Source organism: Mesoplodon densirostris, chromosome 7, assembly GCF_025265405.1.
Source record: "Mesoplodon densirostris isolate mMesDen1 chromosome 7, mMesDen1 primary haplotype, whole genome shotgun sequence".
NCBI classification, from domain to species: Eukaryota; Metazoa; Chordata; class Mammalia; order Artiodactyla; family Ziphiidae; genus Mesoplodon; species Mesoplodon densirostris.
Genome location: NC_082667.1, coordinates 2,918,384 through 2,934,164, shown reverse-complemented (window position 1 = coordinate 2,934,164; position 15,781 = coordinate 2,918,384). Strand labels below are relative to the sequence as shown.

The 15,781-nt window shown below is 46.6% G+C and overlaps 1 protein-coding gene across 8 annotated transcripts in view; it reads left to right on the top strand.

Moving 5' to 3' along the window:
• Positions 1 to 3,998: 3,998 nt before the first annotated feature.
• Positions 3,999 to 15,781, top strand: part of NAP1L4 (nucleosome assembly protein 1 like 4) — a 64,929-nt gene continuing 53,146 nt past the window's right edge. For 2 of the 8 annotated variants that reach the window (XM_060103427.1, XM_060103428.1), the window contains exons 1-2: positions 12,617 to 12,696; positions 12,935 to 13,012. In XM_060103427.1, the coding sequence (XP_059959410.1) occupies positions 12,946 to 13,012 (67 nt within the window). In that variant the 5' untranslated portion in view covers positions 12,617 to 12,696; positions 12,935 to 12,945. Of the gene's footprint in view, positions 4,137 to 4,210; positions 4,334 to 4,976; positions 5,066 to 5,350; positions 5,546 to 12,616; positions 12,697 to 12,934; positions 13,013 to 15,781 lie in introns of those variants that run through there. The other 6 variants (XM_060103435.1, XM_060103433.1, XM_060103431.1 and 3 more) reach the window with 6 other exon arrangements.

Here is a 15,781-nt window from a genome sequence, read left to right as displayed (position 1 = left end):
TTCCAAGTCTCCCCCAGCCCCATGAGGCAGGTGCTGGTAAGTGTCCCTATTATACAGATAGGGGAACTGAGGCACAGGCTCTCAGCCAGGCCTGCTGGCTGGAATTGGGTAAAGCAAGGATTTGGCCCCGGGGGGTTGGACCCAGGAACACCTGCCCCTCTCCCCCTGCTCTCTGCTGCACGGCCTACTGGCCAGGACCACTGCCGGGGTACCGCCTTAGTGTGCTGTGGACTGAATGGCAGCCTCCAAATTACAGGTTCAACTCCAATTCCCGGAACCTGGGCATGTGACATTCAGATATCGGGGTTTTGCAAATGTAATCAAGTTAAGATGAGGCCATTAGGGTGGGCCTAGGACAGTGACTGGAGTGTCCTTTTAAGAAGAGGACACAGGAGGGCTTCCCTGGCTGTCCAGTGGTTTAGACTCCATGCTTCCACTGCAGGGGGCATGGGTTCAATCTCTGGTTGGGGAATGAGGTAAGAAGAGGTGGTAGTGGCTCTGAGAATAAGAATATACAACTGTGTAATTTTTCATTGAGCAGAATGTTTTTATACACATTCCCTGCATTGAACTGTATTCCCTAGCATCACAGAATGTTAGCACTAAAAGGTACGCAAAAGATCACGTATCTCCTTTAGCAGATGAGGAAATTAATGTCCAAGAAGGTAAATGTCTTTCTCAAGATCCTAAATCCAGGACAGGATGACTCTGTAGATGGTTAATGATTTACGAGGAACAGTGGTCCCAATGTCAGCAGGGAGGGTGAAAGTTACCCTTGACAATCACTCCTAACACACAGTGTAGCCACAAAGCATTGGCAAGTGAGTCCACCAGAACATTTTCCTCTAATAAGGAAACACATCGCTTTTTTTCCCATTGAATCCCAGATGAAGCAGTTGGCTTGGTTTTAAGGGGCCAAGTTGCATGGGAAAAAAAAAAAAAAAAGGACATTATAAGAAATACCTGGGGAGTAGGATCAACTTAGGAAGTCGCCCTGTTATATTCTTTGGGTGAAAACGTGGCTTGAATAGCCCATCTTTCTTTTATACTTCTACTTGTCCCCTAATTGTGTGCTTTTTTTAAAAAATTTGCTTTCCTGAGTGTATGGAGAGGATTTTTTTTTTTTTTTTTTTTGCGGTACACGGGCCTCTCACTGTTGTGGCCCCTCCCGTTGTGGAGCACAGGCTCCAGACGCGCAGGCTCAGCGGCCATGGCTCACGGGCCCAGCCGCTCCGCGGCATGTGGGATCCTCCCGGACCGGGGCACGAACCTGCATCCCCTGCATCGGCAGGCGGACTCTCAACCACTGTGCCACCAGGGAAGCCCTGGAAAGGAATTTATATGCTACATTTTAAAAGAATGAAACCTTACTGAATAAGTGACTTAGAAGGTTTAAATGTTTGGGTTTCAGATGGCTGCGATTTCCACTTTAATGTATTAATATCACATACGGGTTGCATGGTCCTTGCACGCTTGATGATTTTTGTTATTGTCGCTGCTATAGTTTATTCTGCTGATCATGTTATCAGCAAGTCTTAACCTTAACCAGAAGCAGCCGCCAGCAAAACCAGTACCAACATAAGCTCCACACCCTAGGCTCTATGTCTTGGGACTTCTGCAAGAGTAATCACAAAGAAGGAACTAGTCATCAAACCTAAAATTTGGATAATCATTTACACTTAACTGTATACCAAGAGTGTTGTATTTGTTCCAAGGTAGCTCAAAACTCTTTGAAAGTGCCCTATAGGAAGTGGGGAAAACGAGTAATTCCATTTTAACAAGAATGTATACAGATGTGAAATAGGAAAATAAGGGATCTGGAAAATTGTTATGGTCCTAGCCTCATGTAGTTTATATTTATTTAATTTTTTTGGCCGTGCTGTGAGGCATGTGGGATCTTAGTTCCCCAACCAGGGATCGAACCCGTGCCCCCTGCAGAGGAAGTGCAGAGTCTTAACCACTGGACCTCCAGGGAAGTCCCTCATGTAGTTTAAAATTAAAGTCTATGCATACAGAAAATATTTGCAAGGTAATTATTAGAATAACGGCAAGAAAAGTCAGCACAGGGAATCCTTTAGATTCAGAGTCATAACTTACTTTTCAAATGGAATAGACTCAGCTAGTGGCAGTTTTGCTTCTACAGTAATGTGGCCTTGAGAAAGCCACTTCACCTGCTTCTATGGATTCATCTGTTACCTCCTATAGACTCTATGCCATATTCATACATCTCATCTTCCCTTCATTATTTCAGTGGTGATGGTGGCAATTTAGGTTTACATCTTAGCACCTAAAACTCTTTGGACTAAAAAGTCCTAAATAAAAACAGTCGTTAAAAAAAAAGTTTCATGTAAAATTACCCAGGGTCTCAAAAGTCAATGAAATGTTACCCAGGGACCCTAATGCAGAAGTAATATTTGAATCTTTAGACACAAATGCAGTAAAGTGTGTCAGTAACTAATAAGTTGCCTCCTTTGTAATTCTTTCCATTTTTTGATTTCATATGTCAAAACAAACTCCTTCGCTTAGCTTGTGAGCATAGTAGTTAGTGTTTCAGATATTCATTTTTGGAGCACAGAACTAATTAACAACTAACCCTGTTATAACAGGCTAAAATGAGAATAATGTTTTCCTAATACATAATTGTATTTCTGAACTTGAGTAGGGATATTTTGAGCTGTTTGGTCACATGTTAAATATTTTGCGCTTTTAAAAAGATTCCTGATAATACTTCTCGATTCTTTCCCATGAGCCCTGAATGTAATTCTGATTTTATAATATTTTTCAAAATGATCTACGGGGAATTCCCTGGTGGTGCAGTGGTTGAGAATCCGCCTGACAATGCAGACGACACGGGTTCAATCTCTGGGCCAGGAAGATCCCACACGTTGCGGAGCAACTAAGCCCGCGAACCACAACTGCTGAGCCTGCGCTCGAGTCCATGCTCCGCAACAGGAGAAGCCACCGCAATGAGAAGCCCGCGCACCGCAATGAAGAGTAGCCCCCGCTCGCCGCAACTAGAGAAAGCCCGTGCGCAGCAATGAAGGCCCAACGCAGCCAATAATTTAAAATATATATATAAAATGATCTTCGTCTCCCTTTATTGGAAAATGTCACTTCATCAATCCTTTAGCAATTAAATTCCTGCTGTGGCTTGACCGGCGTCGGGGGGGTGGGGGGAGGACCCATGGAGACACAGAGAAGAAGGCCATGTGATGCAGCCAGAAGCCCAAGAAGGCCCAGAGCTCCCAGAAGCTGGAAGAGGCAGGAAGGACCCTCCCCTGGAGACTTTGAAGGGAGCCCAGCCCTGTAACGCCTTGATTTCTGCCTTCCTGCCTCTAGAACGGTGAGAGAACACAATGCTGTTGTACTAAGCCCCACGGCTTGTGTCCCTTTGTTGTGGCAGCCACAGGAAATTAAAACAGCATTCTCAATCCTGTTGCAGACAGAAAGGCTGTGGACAATGTCGCCCACCTTCCCACCAACTCACTGAAGTGACCCGGGGAGAGGCCGCTCCACTACAGCCGTTCCACCAAGGGCCAGGCCCAGTGGCCAGCACACAGGCTGCTCCCCCAACTGGCGCCGGTGTGCTGCACCACCTGCTCCAACCCCGAACAGACAGGCAGGGCCAGATACAGTGGCCTCGTGGATACAAGCCTTTAGTAAACAGGAGGACAGACCTCCAAACTTGAAAATGCTGGTGCTCTTTTCTTTCGTAGTTTATGCCTCCTCCCCCAGCTCGGCCCCATCTTCAGCAAAAGCAAAACAAGGTCACTACAGAAAAGTCAGAAAATCCAAGTAAGGCAAGCAGGGATCCTACACACACCCTCTCAGTACAGATGCGGGGCAGAGGCTGGTCCCCATCTTGTGGGTCACACCGGGGCACCTGCTGGGCACCCTGCGGCTGGTTAACTGACGTTACGTCCCTAACAGCCCCTCCAATAGGAGCCTCTGGATGCTTTCAAACTCCTCCCCACCGCTCCCTTCAAACTTGCTGGAAGTTAGAACGGGTTTCAGAAGCGACCCCGCTCAAAGAAAAGGCAGTTTCTGAAGAAACGGACAAAAATAATCAAAGACCCCTCAACGGGGGAAGATAGCGCCCAGAAACACAGACTCTCAGAAGCCCGGGCCTAGCGGATGTGGGTTTCCACCGAACTGTCGTCTTACTCAAGCGGTTTTCAGATTAACGCTTTTCCAGGAACTGTAACGTGGGGAGGCCGGGGTCGGTACCCCGGCCCCAGCGGCCCGGCCCTTCCTTCTGGCCGGTGGGTCTGTTAGGCCCGAGCCGGGCTGAGACGCTGGGGACGCGGGCCTGTTAGCTGCCCCGGGAGAGCCCGTGAGTGCGCGGGATGGGGTGGGGGAGGAAGAGGGGACCCCACGCGCCAAGCCCAGCAGTCAGCACGAGACCGGGGATTTGAGGGGGTAAGCCCCGGCCATGGGGTCGCGGAGTTCGGCGGGGTCAGCGCGCGCGTCCCTGGGGCTGGAACTCAACTCGGGTGGGGGGGGAGGCAGGGGTGGCGGGAGGTGGGTGGGCCCCGAGACAGCGCCCAGTCCCACGGGGGGCTGGGGAAGGGGGGTGCACAGGCCGGGGGGTGGACTGCGCCCGAGCGGGGGTGAGCGGTCGGGGTGGGTGGTTGGGATGGGGAAGGGGCTGCGCAGACCGAGATGAGTGTGGGGCCGGAAAAGGGGTGCGCCCGAAGAGAACAAGGGAGCAGGCTGCAGCAGACGCCCCACCACGTGACCTCAGCGCGCCCCCGCCCCTTAAAGGGGCGGAAGGAACGCGGGCGCGCGCCACGCTGACGTCACGCATCCCTATTTGCATCCGGCCCGCGGGTCTCAGCCCCGCTCAGCGCGGCGCCTCCTGGGCGGCCTCCGATTGGCCGTCACCGGCGGCGCCGAAGCGTAGTTGACTTGCGCCGCGCCCTCCCAATCGTAGCCCGCTTTGCTCGAGGAGGGCGGGGCCAGGATGCTCAGCCAATGGGAGGCGGCGTTGTTGGCGGCCACGGCGGCGCAGTCCCGGAGCGAGCGAAACCCAGACGGCCGTTGCCGCTGCCGCAGGAGGCGTGAGGTGCGAACGCGAGGCTCGGTCGGGTAACGGTGGTAGTGGCGGCCGGCGGGGCGGGGGCCGGGGCCGGGGCGGTGGGAGCCTCGGAAGAGGCCCGGGGCCGCCATCTCGGGAGGCCGCGGCGTCAGGGGCGGGGCCGGGCCCGGAGCGCCCGGAGCGGCGGCGGGGAGCGGGCGGGCGGGAGCGGGCGACGCGGGTCCGACCAGGGCCCGCGGGGAGCCGGGCGGGGCCGGGCGGCGGCGGCAGGTGTCGCGCCCCGCCCCTCCCGCGGCGGCCTGAAGGTCAGGAGAGCTTTGTTCCCGCGCGGCTCCTGCCCGCCGGCCCCGCGGCGTCCCCGGGAAGGTTAAGGCCACGGGTCGGGCCGCGAAGACCCGGGCGAACGCGGAGCCGCCCAGGGGCCTTTTGTTTTCGGAACCAGAGCCTTCCCAGGGCTGAGTGACCGTTAGCCGCGGCTGCAGCGGGCTCCGGTCCCGCGTCCGGCAGGTGGGTGAGGCTGCCGCGTGTGCCGGGGCGACACCAGGACCTTGCGCGGTCCTGGGGTTGTCGGGACGGGCGTCGACGTGCGCCCGCAGCCGGTAACGGACGCGCCGGGAGCCGGACGGGCCCGGCGTGCCCGGCAGGGTGGCCGCCGAGTCTGTGCTACTTTATTGCTTAACGTCATCCTGGGGACGGGGAAGTGGGGCCGTCCGAGAAGTCCGTGAGCGTCACGGATGGGACGTTGCCCTGCGCATCTTAGTCCGGAGGTGGTGACAGCAGTCACATCGGTGTGTTTGTACCTGACTGCTGGGCCACTCCCCCGCCCCCCCCCCCCGATCCTGTGTTTTCAGAATGCTTTCTGTTAGTTATCAGACTTCCCGCCGTCCGCAGTTATCCTCGCTCTATCTAAACCGAGTCCTGCAAGAAGCCTTTGGGCCCCGAAGAAGGCTGTGTCGGGTTCCTGGCGGGGATGTTCCCTGGCGGGGATGCTCAGGTGCCAGCAGGGCTTTGGTTTACGCGCCCCCTCTGTTTTACTTGCATGTCGCTGTAAAGTATAAAAATAGGCTTGTGAAAATTCTCAGAGTGAGTTGTTGAACTTAAAAGTTGTCTTTTCAAAAGTTACTGCCTTCCTGTAGAAGTAACTGTATCTCTAAGTGATTAATAGCTGTCCTGCACACCAGGGACTCCGATAATCTCTGCCTGCGTTGACTCATTTCATAATAGTCTAATAACTTATGCGATAAGCACTGTTGTTTTCCCGTTTAACCACTCAGGAAACTTGAGGCCCTGGAAGGTTTAAGTAAAGTGGTGTGTGCAAGGTGACATAACTTGGATTAAAATGCAGGCAGTTTTAATTTTGCCTAGCTTTACTTTTTCTGTGGAAGAGATGAAAAGTTTTAATAAGAAATTGTTTTTATTATTGCACTGAGCCTCACTGAAGTCTAGTTTTTGAGCATCATTGATGCTGGTCGATCATTTCCAGCTCAGAATTCTGTGATTCCACAGAATGCTAAATGCTTCCCATAGTAGAACCTGGAAATGATTTCAGACGGTGATTAACAATAGCTAGAGGGATAAATGATATGCAGATGTAAAATGACCTTCCGAGAAAGAAAGGTGGTGACAGAGTAGGGATATATTTAAAAGGTTAAATGAGTGACTAAAGTAGAGGGAGACGGCTTAAAAATTAGCGTTATCTATTAGTGGTTAACTTGTGAAGGTAAGAGTTGACAGGAAAAAGAAATCCCAGAAAATGAATTTTCTCAATTTGTTAGCTGCTTTTTTTGTTGTTGTTTTGCGACAAGGAAATTTTTTTCTTTCATCTTTTGAAGGTAAAGTATTCTGAGATTTGGAAGGATTGAAGATAAGACTTTTGGTCAATAAAAATGCCATTACAAAACTTAATTTCTTATAGAATTATAGTGACAAAGGGGATTCGTTTTATAGATAAAATAGGTATAGGAATTGTGACCTTTTCAAGTTTACTTAGGAACACTTTCACTAGAAGTTTGAGGCCTCTTCTCATGGTATGATGAGAGTAATTATTCTCAAAATAATTATAATTATATAAATAATTTCAACACTGTAGTGCTGTCTTGAATACCTGTTATTACACATATAATTTACAATCTTTTTTTTTTTTTCCTGGTTGACCCGTGTTACTAATTCAGAATGTCTGGGGTTATTTGTGCCTCTGTATTATAAAATAACATCTAAATGCTTTTGTGACTTTTGCATTATTTTTGAAAATACTATATAGAATAGAGATTGGAGAAATTGATTGAATTCTTTGCAATAGCTGATTTTATCACTTGGTTTGATAATCTCAGTAAACTGAATTCTGGAAAAGATACATATGTTTTAGGGTTGTTGTCCTCTAAAAGTGTACAGACATTGCAGTTTTGTGAATTGACCATTTAGATTATCAGACCCTTCTATGATATTCTGAGTTGAGAGAGTTTAATCTGTATGAGATAGTTCATAATTTTTTAGAAATTGAGTGCTTAGAGTTAGGATGTGTTCATCAGTACATGACAGTCTGAGTTCATACTTGAATCTTCAGTTAAAATATTTCCGTTAACCTGTCAGGATTTTTACCAGCCTCTTGATATTGAGAGCGTATTAATTCCCTGTATCTGCAGTTCTCTGACCAGCCAGGGTTCAGAGTGAAATCTTTTCCTTTTTCCTTTGAGCAGTTGATAGTCTTCTAGCATCAGGAGGAGGTGACCTCAAATGTAAATGCGTACATGGGATGATAAGAGTTCCGAATTACTTATTTTCAGAGTTGCTTTTCTTTTTTTGTTCATTGTCCACAGTTTTAAAATGGTTTAAAACTGTTCTGATAAGCTCATGTTGTACTTCCAAAAGTTTTACTGGAGAACCCAGGGGGGTTTTTTGGTGTGGTTTTTTTTTTTTTTTTTTTTTTTTTTGCGGTATGCGGGCCTCTCACTGCTGTGGCCTCCCCCGTTGCGGAGCACAGGCTCCGGACGCGCAGGCTCCGGACGCGCAGGCTCAGCGGCCATGGCCCACGGGCCCAGCCGCTCCGCGGCATATGGGATCCTCCCAGACCGGGGCACGAACCCGTATCCCCTGCATCGGCAGGCGGACTCTCAACCACTTGCGCCACCAGGGAGGCCCTTGTTTTGTTTTTGATAAATAGTATCTGTGGGCCGAGGGTGGTTTAAATTCCCAAAGCCCTAAGGGCCATCAACCAGTATGAAACAGGGTAGAACCATTACTGCTCAGAACCAGTGCTCCCAGTGATGGCATTTTGAATAATCAAGGCAGCACTGAGGATCGCGTTGGGAGATTGGTCTGGGACTGCAGTCTCAGGAGTGCTTTTTCGTGTTTTAGAGGTAAAGGTGTTCAGGCATCCAAAGTACAAGGCTCATATTACTTAGTTTGACTATTCTACCACTGGGATGGTTTCAGAAGTAAAAAGTAGCTGGTGTGGAATTATTGCAGGAAATTGCTCTCCTCCAGCCTTAGCTTAATTTGACAATTTCTCCTAGTTCAGTGAATACTTGCCTTCCTAAACTGCAATTGTGAGATTTTTCCTTGAGCACAACCCTTGTTAATGGGTAGTGAAGAATTTTGTGTTTGACTGTTACGGAATTTTCAAAACAGACGACGTAGGTTTGTTTTCGCTTGACAGCGATTGGTTTTCTACCCTGCCCTCTTCAGAGAAAGCAGGGCTGCTTTACACTGTTTGCCATTGAATTTTAAATTTCATGAGTATTTTGTAACAGGAGAGGCAGTGTATTTCTGTAGTAAGAAAACTACAAAAGATCACTTAATGAACTTTACCTTTTGATCTTGGCCACTCACTGTGTAGCCTTAAATTTCCTCTTAAAAGTATACTGTCAGCTGTTATTAAAGGTGCTTCCATTCTGGGTCTGTGGGACTTTTTTTTTTTTTTTTTTTTTTTTTTTAGTGTATGTACTGTGCATTTTATTATTATCCCAAAAAGCCTGTTCAAAAACAAGATAAGATGATTTCTGTGTAATAGTTGTGTGGTGTGGTAGAAAGATCTACTGTACAATTTAAATACGTGCAAAGGGTGTAAGTATTGTAATTTAAAACGTTACTTGTTTACCCGGTTATCCAAAGTAGCTTTCAGTGCTTGGCATCTGTTCATCCACGAATGCCTTCTCTCTGCTAGGCACAGTTCTAGGTACTGGGGTATTTTATTGCACTGAACAAAGCAGACAAAAGACCTTGCCCTCAAGTATTTCCACAATGGGAGACAGACAAACAAGTTAGACAGTGGTAGGTGCTTTTGAAAACAAGAGTAGAGAGAAGGAATAGGGATTTGGGTTTTAAATAGGCTGGAGAGGGTAAAGCCTTACTGACAAGGTGACAAGACCTTGGATTAAGAAAAACCTTCAGGGCTTCCCTGGTGGCGCAGTGGTTGAGAGTCCGCCTGCCAATGCAGGGGACATGGGTTCGTGCCCTGGTCCGGGAAGATCCCACATGCCGCGGAGCGTCTGGGCCCGTGAGCCATGGCCGCTGAGCCTGTGTGTCCGGAGCCTGTGCTCCGCAATGGTGAGAGACCAGCGTACCGCAAAAAAAAAAAGAAAGAAAAGAAAAAAGAAAAACCTTCAAATATTCGACTCATTCAGTCATATACTAACAAACTGTGGACAAGAGAGTGGAGGAGGAAATTGGAGCTATAATGATGAAGAACCAGTGTGCCTTGAGTAAAAATAGACTGTTTTGTTTAAAGAAGGGAAACTTTTTTACTTTCTTCCTGAAAACTGAGGGCTTAGTCTCTAGCAAGCTTCTGAAAAAAACAGTACACCGTTGTCTCATGGCTATTAGATCTTCTAAGCAGATGTGACTTCCTGTGTGTCTTCAGAACCTGCTTAGGAGTGGCTAAGGTGTGCGTAGGGTCCCTGACACCACCATGCTGTATACAGGTGACACACGAGCAGATCATCACTCAGCAGCGGTGAGCGAATGGGTGAAGCAGATTGCTTGGCCACTGTCTCCTGCCTAGTCCTGTGCTGGGCCCAGGGACTGCTGTGTTGAGCAAGTAGATAGATCTCTGCCTTCATGGAACTTACTCTTCAGTGGGAGGCCAGAGATGGATCATTCATCCATTCTTTTTTCAAAAACATGACAATAAAAAGTTTCAAACATATGTAGAAGTAGTGATTCCCCCGTATGTACCTAACATTTAGCATCAATAATTAACTATCTGCCAATCTTAGTTCATCTGTAAACATGTAATATATGTGATTTTTAAAATAGATTTTTCGATCATGGCAAAAGAAAAAGTGCATATATATTAGATTATCAATCATTACATATGATTGAAATCAGTTAGAACATAATTCTGAGACCACTGGTTTGAGTTTAGAATCTGGACGCTTTTTTTTTTTTTTTTTAACTTTTGAGAGATTACAAGTATATTGAAGGGTTTGTTGATTTACAAGGACATTTTCCATTATTTAAGCTATTTACATAAGTTATCTGGTTGTTTATTTTAGATATGTTTTCACTTACCTGCTGGCATATTGAATCCAGCGCAATTAACTCCCAATACTAAGGAATGCAGTGACAAAGACTGAATAAAGAATCTCCTGATTAGGGCTTTGTATAGTGGCCAGGTTTTGTGGGTAGAGACATTGGGATGTCCTGTGGGGATATCCTGATTCCTTCTTAGAGCAGATGAATGGCTTCTTTGTCCCTTCTGATGTGTCCTAAGCCAAAGTATGGTCTGGTACTCCTGGAGGGTTTGGACCTGTACCCTGGGACTGATCAGACCCCACGATGGGATCGCCAGCCCTCAGACTTTTATGTGAACCAAGTGATTATGCTGTGGGGTTCATTTAACTGCCACCCTAATTTAATAAGAATTACAGACTATATTGAAATTCTAAAGTCTTAACAGAAACATGTTGATTACATTTAAGTTAATTTTAATCATTTATCTCATGGGAAGATATGGAGGACCTCTGACTTAAGACAGCTAATAAATGTATTAAAATTTTTGGTTATGTGAAGGGCGACCATGTTCCCCAATTTACACCTTCTTTGTCTCTTGAGAGTGGCCCAATTTGAAATTATAGGATTACTCTAACTGTAGGCTAAATGTTTTCAGTTAAAAATTAAGAATTTAAAGTTATATTGGATAACTTGCTACAAAAATAAATTTTTTTCCCCTAGGAAAATTTTTTTGTTTGGGGTAAAAATAAATTAATCCATAAATCGGATTGTGAGGTAGCTTATATAAATAAAAGCAAAACATTCATTTGTGTAATCATGGAAATTTGCATGTCAATCCAGATTCAGAATTATAGGCTCAAAGTTTTCGACCCTGGAAGGGAAACTGAACAGCTGTATTCTTTTGAAATTTTAGAATGTTCTTTTGCCTGGTATTCCTTTCATATTTCAACTTGGTTGCCTTTTAGAAGTAAGAGACCCTTTTGATGAGGCTTGGGACTGTGGATTCATAAAATTAATATTAAACGCAGTATGCCAACATTTAAAACAAATGGAAGGTTATATTTCTCACACCTGCAAATTTGGTAATTCCTTATAATTTTCTATTTTAAGAAAGTTTTATTTGATAGTGATTGCTAAACAAAAGCACAGGTAAATTGTGGTGTGAAACTTGATTAACTGAACTCCAGCTTGTTTGTGATATGTCACCACTCTACATTATTTTTTCTTAGATAAGGGTAGCAGTGTTTAAACTCACTCGATTTGTTGGTTTCATATCAAGCAATAGGTAGGATGATTTGTAAGCATATTGCGGTTATAAAAGTGGAGAGAGACCTGGAATAGATCGTGTACTGGGCACTTCCTGTGTTTAATTCCATCTTCACAGCAGCCTCTCAGGTAGGTCCTTTCTAGTTTATGGATGTTGAAACCGAGGTTACACAGCTAGGAAATGATGGAGATGGGATTCAAACCCGGATCAAAACCATACTGTTTTTAGTGTGTGTGCTTTGCTTTAAACATTGAGTTCTGGGTTTGTGTTGTTGTTTTGACCTCAAAGTATTTTCTTTTCTATTGTTTAAACTCATTATTTTGTTTGTTTTTCTTTCCTTGATTTAGCTCCTTTTGGGGGCGGGAAGAATGTTTTGTTGGGTTTAACTTAATTGCTTTGTCATCATGTCACCGAAAATAGGATCATTGTATCCATGGGGTCTTTTAAATTGGAGTGGTGTCATTCTTTGGGAAAGTGAACCTCTTTGGCCTCTATTCTGCAATAGAGTGTTTATTCGTTCACCAGGTATTTATTATGTCAGGTGCTGTTTCGGTCCCAGAGACTACTACATAGTGAACAGGATAGAAGGAGTGGTTTCACACTCTACTTCTAGACAGTGGGTTTCTTGGAAGTGCTGCTGAACTGCAGGATCCTGACCCTGACTGAGCTGTTGACTGTCATCTATTCCAACAACAGCAACAGTAATTTTGAATTGAGCAGGTGGAAGTGGTGGCCGGAAGTGAAGTGGTTGGTGGTGGTAGGGAAAGGTCAAGAGGGTCTGGATCTGAAATGTGAAAGGATTTTAATCTAAAATGGAACCAAAGGATATGAACGGGTAGCTCTCATGCATGCATCCTCAGGAAAGTGAAAGTTGAAGACTGTGAGACTGATTTCCCAAAATTGCCTGCTTTACAGAAGATTGAGACTTATCCTCTAACCGGTGAGTGTCTTCCAAGAATCTCTCTCCATCTTCAAGTCAGTGAACTTGCTGCGTGGCTCCTAACTGGATTTTCCCCTTTTGCACTCTTTGTCTGTAAAAGCAACCTGCCCTAAACCTTCAGGCTCACCTGTCGCTCACTGCAGTTTAACGTGTCCCAAACTGCAGTTCTTCTGCTATTCCCAAGTAAACTCGATTTCTGGTAACTTGAGCTTGCCTCAGTTTACCTCCTTTCTTTTAGGTTGCCATTACATGGTGTCAGAAGTGGGATCCAAAGGAGATACCCACCAAGGAGTGGCAATCCCCAGAGTTGAGCAAGGTACCCACACTTGAGCCCTTTGTGCTCTTCACTTTCGCAAGTTGCCGTAACTTGGTTAGGCAAGTCTCCTCTTGGATCTCAAGCTCCCTCATTTTGGTTGAGCTCTCCGGCTTTATTTGGGATCTGGATAGGGACAGATTGTCCTTCTGGCAAGTACTCTTTTGTTCTGAATGCAACAGTGGGATACTAATCATCTAAATGTTTTAAAGGTGGCTCCCTTCAGGAACTCTGATGTGTTTTTGTTTGTCTGTTTTAAATATTTATTTATTTACTTGGTTGCACCGAGTCTTAGTTGCAGCAGGCGGGCTTCTTAGTTGTGGCATGCGAACTCTTAGTTGTGGCATGCATGTGGGATCTAGTTCCCTGAGCAGGGATCGAACCTGGGCCCCCTGCATTGGGAGCGTGGAGTTTTAAACACTGCGCCACCAGGGGAGTCCGTCTGAGGTGTTTTTAATTTAATTAATTAATTAATTTTGTGCTGCATTGGGTCTTCATTGCTGCGTGCGGGCTTTCTCTAGTTGCGGTGAGCAGGGGCTACTCTTCACTGCAATGTGGTGGCTTCTCTTGTTACAGAGCACGGGCTCTAGGGTGCGCAGGCTTCAGTAGTTGTGGCATGTGGGCTCGGTAGTTGGGGCTCGCAAGCTCTAGAGTGTAGGCTCAGTAGTTGTGGCGCACGGGCTTAGTTGCTCCACGGCATGTGGGATCTTCCCGGACCACGGCTTGAACCCGTGTCCCCTGTGTTGGCAGGTGGGCTCTTAACCACTGCGCCACCAGGGAAGTCCCACCTGATGTGTTTTATTATGATCTTTCCTCATAGACATTTTTTTTTTTTTTTTTTTTTTGTGGTACGCAGGCTTCTCACTGCTGTGGCCTCTCCCGTTGCGGAGCACAGGCTCCGGATGCGCAGGCTCAGCGGCCATGGCGCACGGACCCAGCCGCTCCGCGGCATGTGGGATCTTCCCAAACCGGGGCACGAACCTGTGTCCCCTGCATCGGCAGGCGGACTCTCAACCACTGCACCACCAGGGAAGCCCCCTCATAGACATTTTTGACTAAATGGACCAGTCTTACTAAGGATAACTTAGAACTTCAGTGGCCGTTACAAGGAACCTTTTATGTCCCCAAACTTGTTTTTCTCCAAACCAAGTTAGAAGACCATGGTTACCAGATTAAACCATCCACATAGGGTAGTTATTTTAATTGTTATCTGGAGGCTTCTAAATGGGTTCAGGATTATAAAATTGCCTCCTTACCAAATACTGTTTCCAAATTGAAGCAAATAAGCAGCTAAAGGTGGATTTTTAAAATGTCATTGGTCTCTTTCTTGGTGTGAGCTGAGGTCCCTCCTACCCTTACTGCTCCATCTCCTTTGTATCTCTCTCTTTGCTGCCTCCTTATCCCTCCCCTCTCTGAACTTCCTTTCTTTCCTGTCACTGAACCCTCACCTGCCAAGCCCATTAAAACTTCCCTTTCAAAATTAGACCTTCTGAGGATCCTGCTAAACCATAGCAAACTTCCTGTACCCCATGGGCAAAGGTCAAGCTTAGGGCTAGGGACTTCCCTGGTGGTCCAGTGGTTAAGACTTCACCTTCATGCAGAGGGGGCACGAGTTCTACTCCTGGTCAGGGAGCTAAGATCCTACATGCCTCGTGGCCAAAAAACCAAGAAGCATAAGACAGGAGTAGTATTGTAGCAAATTCAGTAAAGACCTTAAAAATGGTCCACATCAAGGATATCTTTAAAAAAAAAAAAAAAGGCTTAGGGTTATAAGGACTTTCCCAAGGTAACGTGGATCCTCATAGATTTGGTGAGGAATTCAGTATCGTAACCCTGATTTATCAGCTTGGTGCCTCCAGTCTCTTATCAGACAGTCCACATGCTTGTCTAAAATAAGTCAAGCCCAACACTGGACTAAAACAACCAGTTGAGAAATCCCTGAACCATCTCTTAGGCTTTTCCCGCCACCCCCCAATTTAAATTTTTATTTATTTATTTATTTTTAATTAATTAATTTTTGGCTGTGTTGGGTCTTCGTTGCTGTGAGCGGGGGCTGCTCTTCGTTGCGGTGTGTGGACTTTTCATTGCTGTGGCTTCTCTTGTTACAGAGCGCGGGCTTCAGTAGTTGTGGCGCACGGACTTAGTTGCTCCGTGGCATGTGGGATCTTCCTAGACCAGGGATCGAACCCGAGTCCCCTGCATTGGCAGGCGGATTCTTTTTTTTTTTAATTTATTTTTGGCTGTGTGGGGTCTCCCTTGCGGTGCGTGGGCCTCTCATTGCGGTGGCTTCTCTTGTTGCAGAGCACGCCTCTAGGTGCACGGCCTTCAGTAGTCATGGCTCGCGGGCTTCAGTAGTCGTGGCTCGCAGGCTCTGGAGCACAGGCTCAGTTGTGGTGCATGGACTTAGTTGCTCCACGGCATGTGGGATCTTCCCAGACCAGGGCTCGAACCTGTGTCCCCTGCATTGGCAGGCAGATTCCCAACCACTGCGCCACCAGGGAAGTCCGATCTCTTAGGCTTAAACGAAACCAACCACCAGCCCTTTTATGTGATCATGCTGGCAGTACAGCCAAAAGCCTGCATGAATCCATCCCTAGAGCCTTCCCCAAGTCCGTGGACTGGAATAAGATTCAGGCATGCACTCAAAAGTCTGCTGTATCTGTCCATAACTGTTAGAGCAGGCTCCAGATTGTTTTTTAGGAAAATTTCAGTCTTCCCACAGATGCTGAATCCACCCAGGTGGCTTTTAATTCCACGTTTGTAAATGATCTA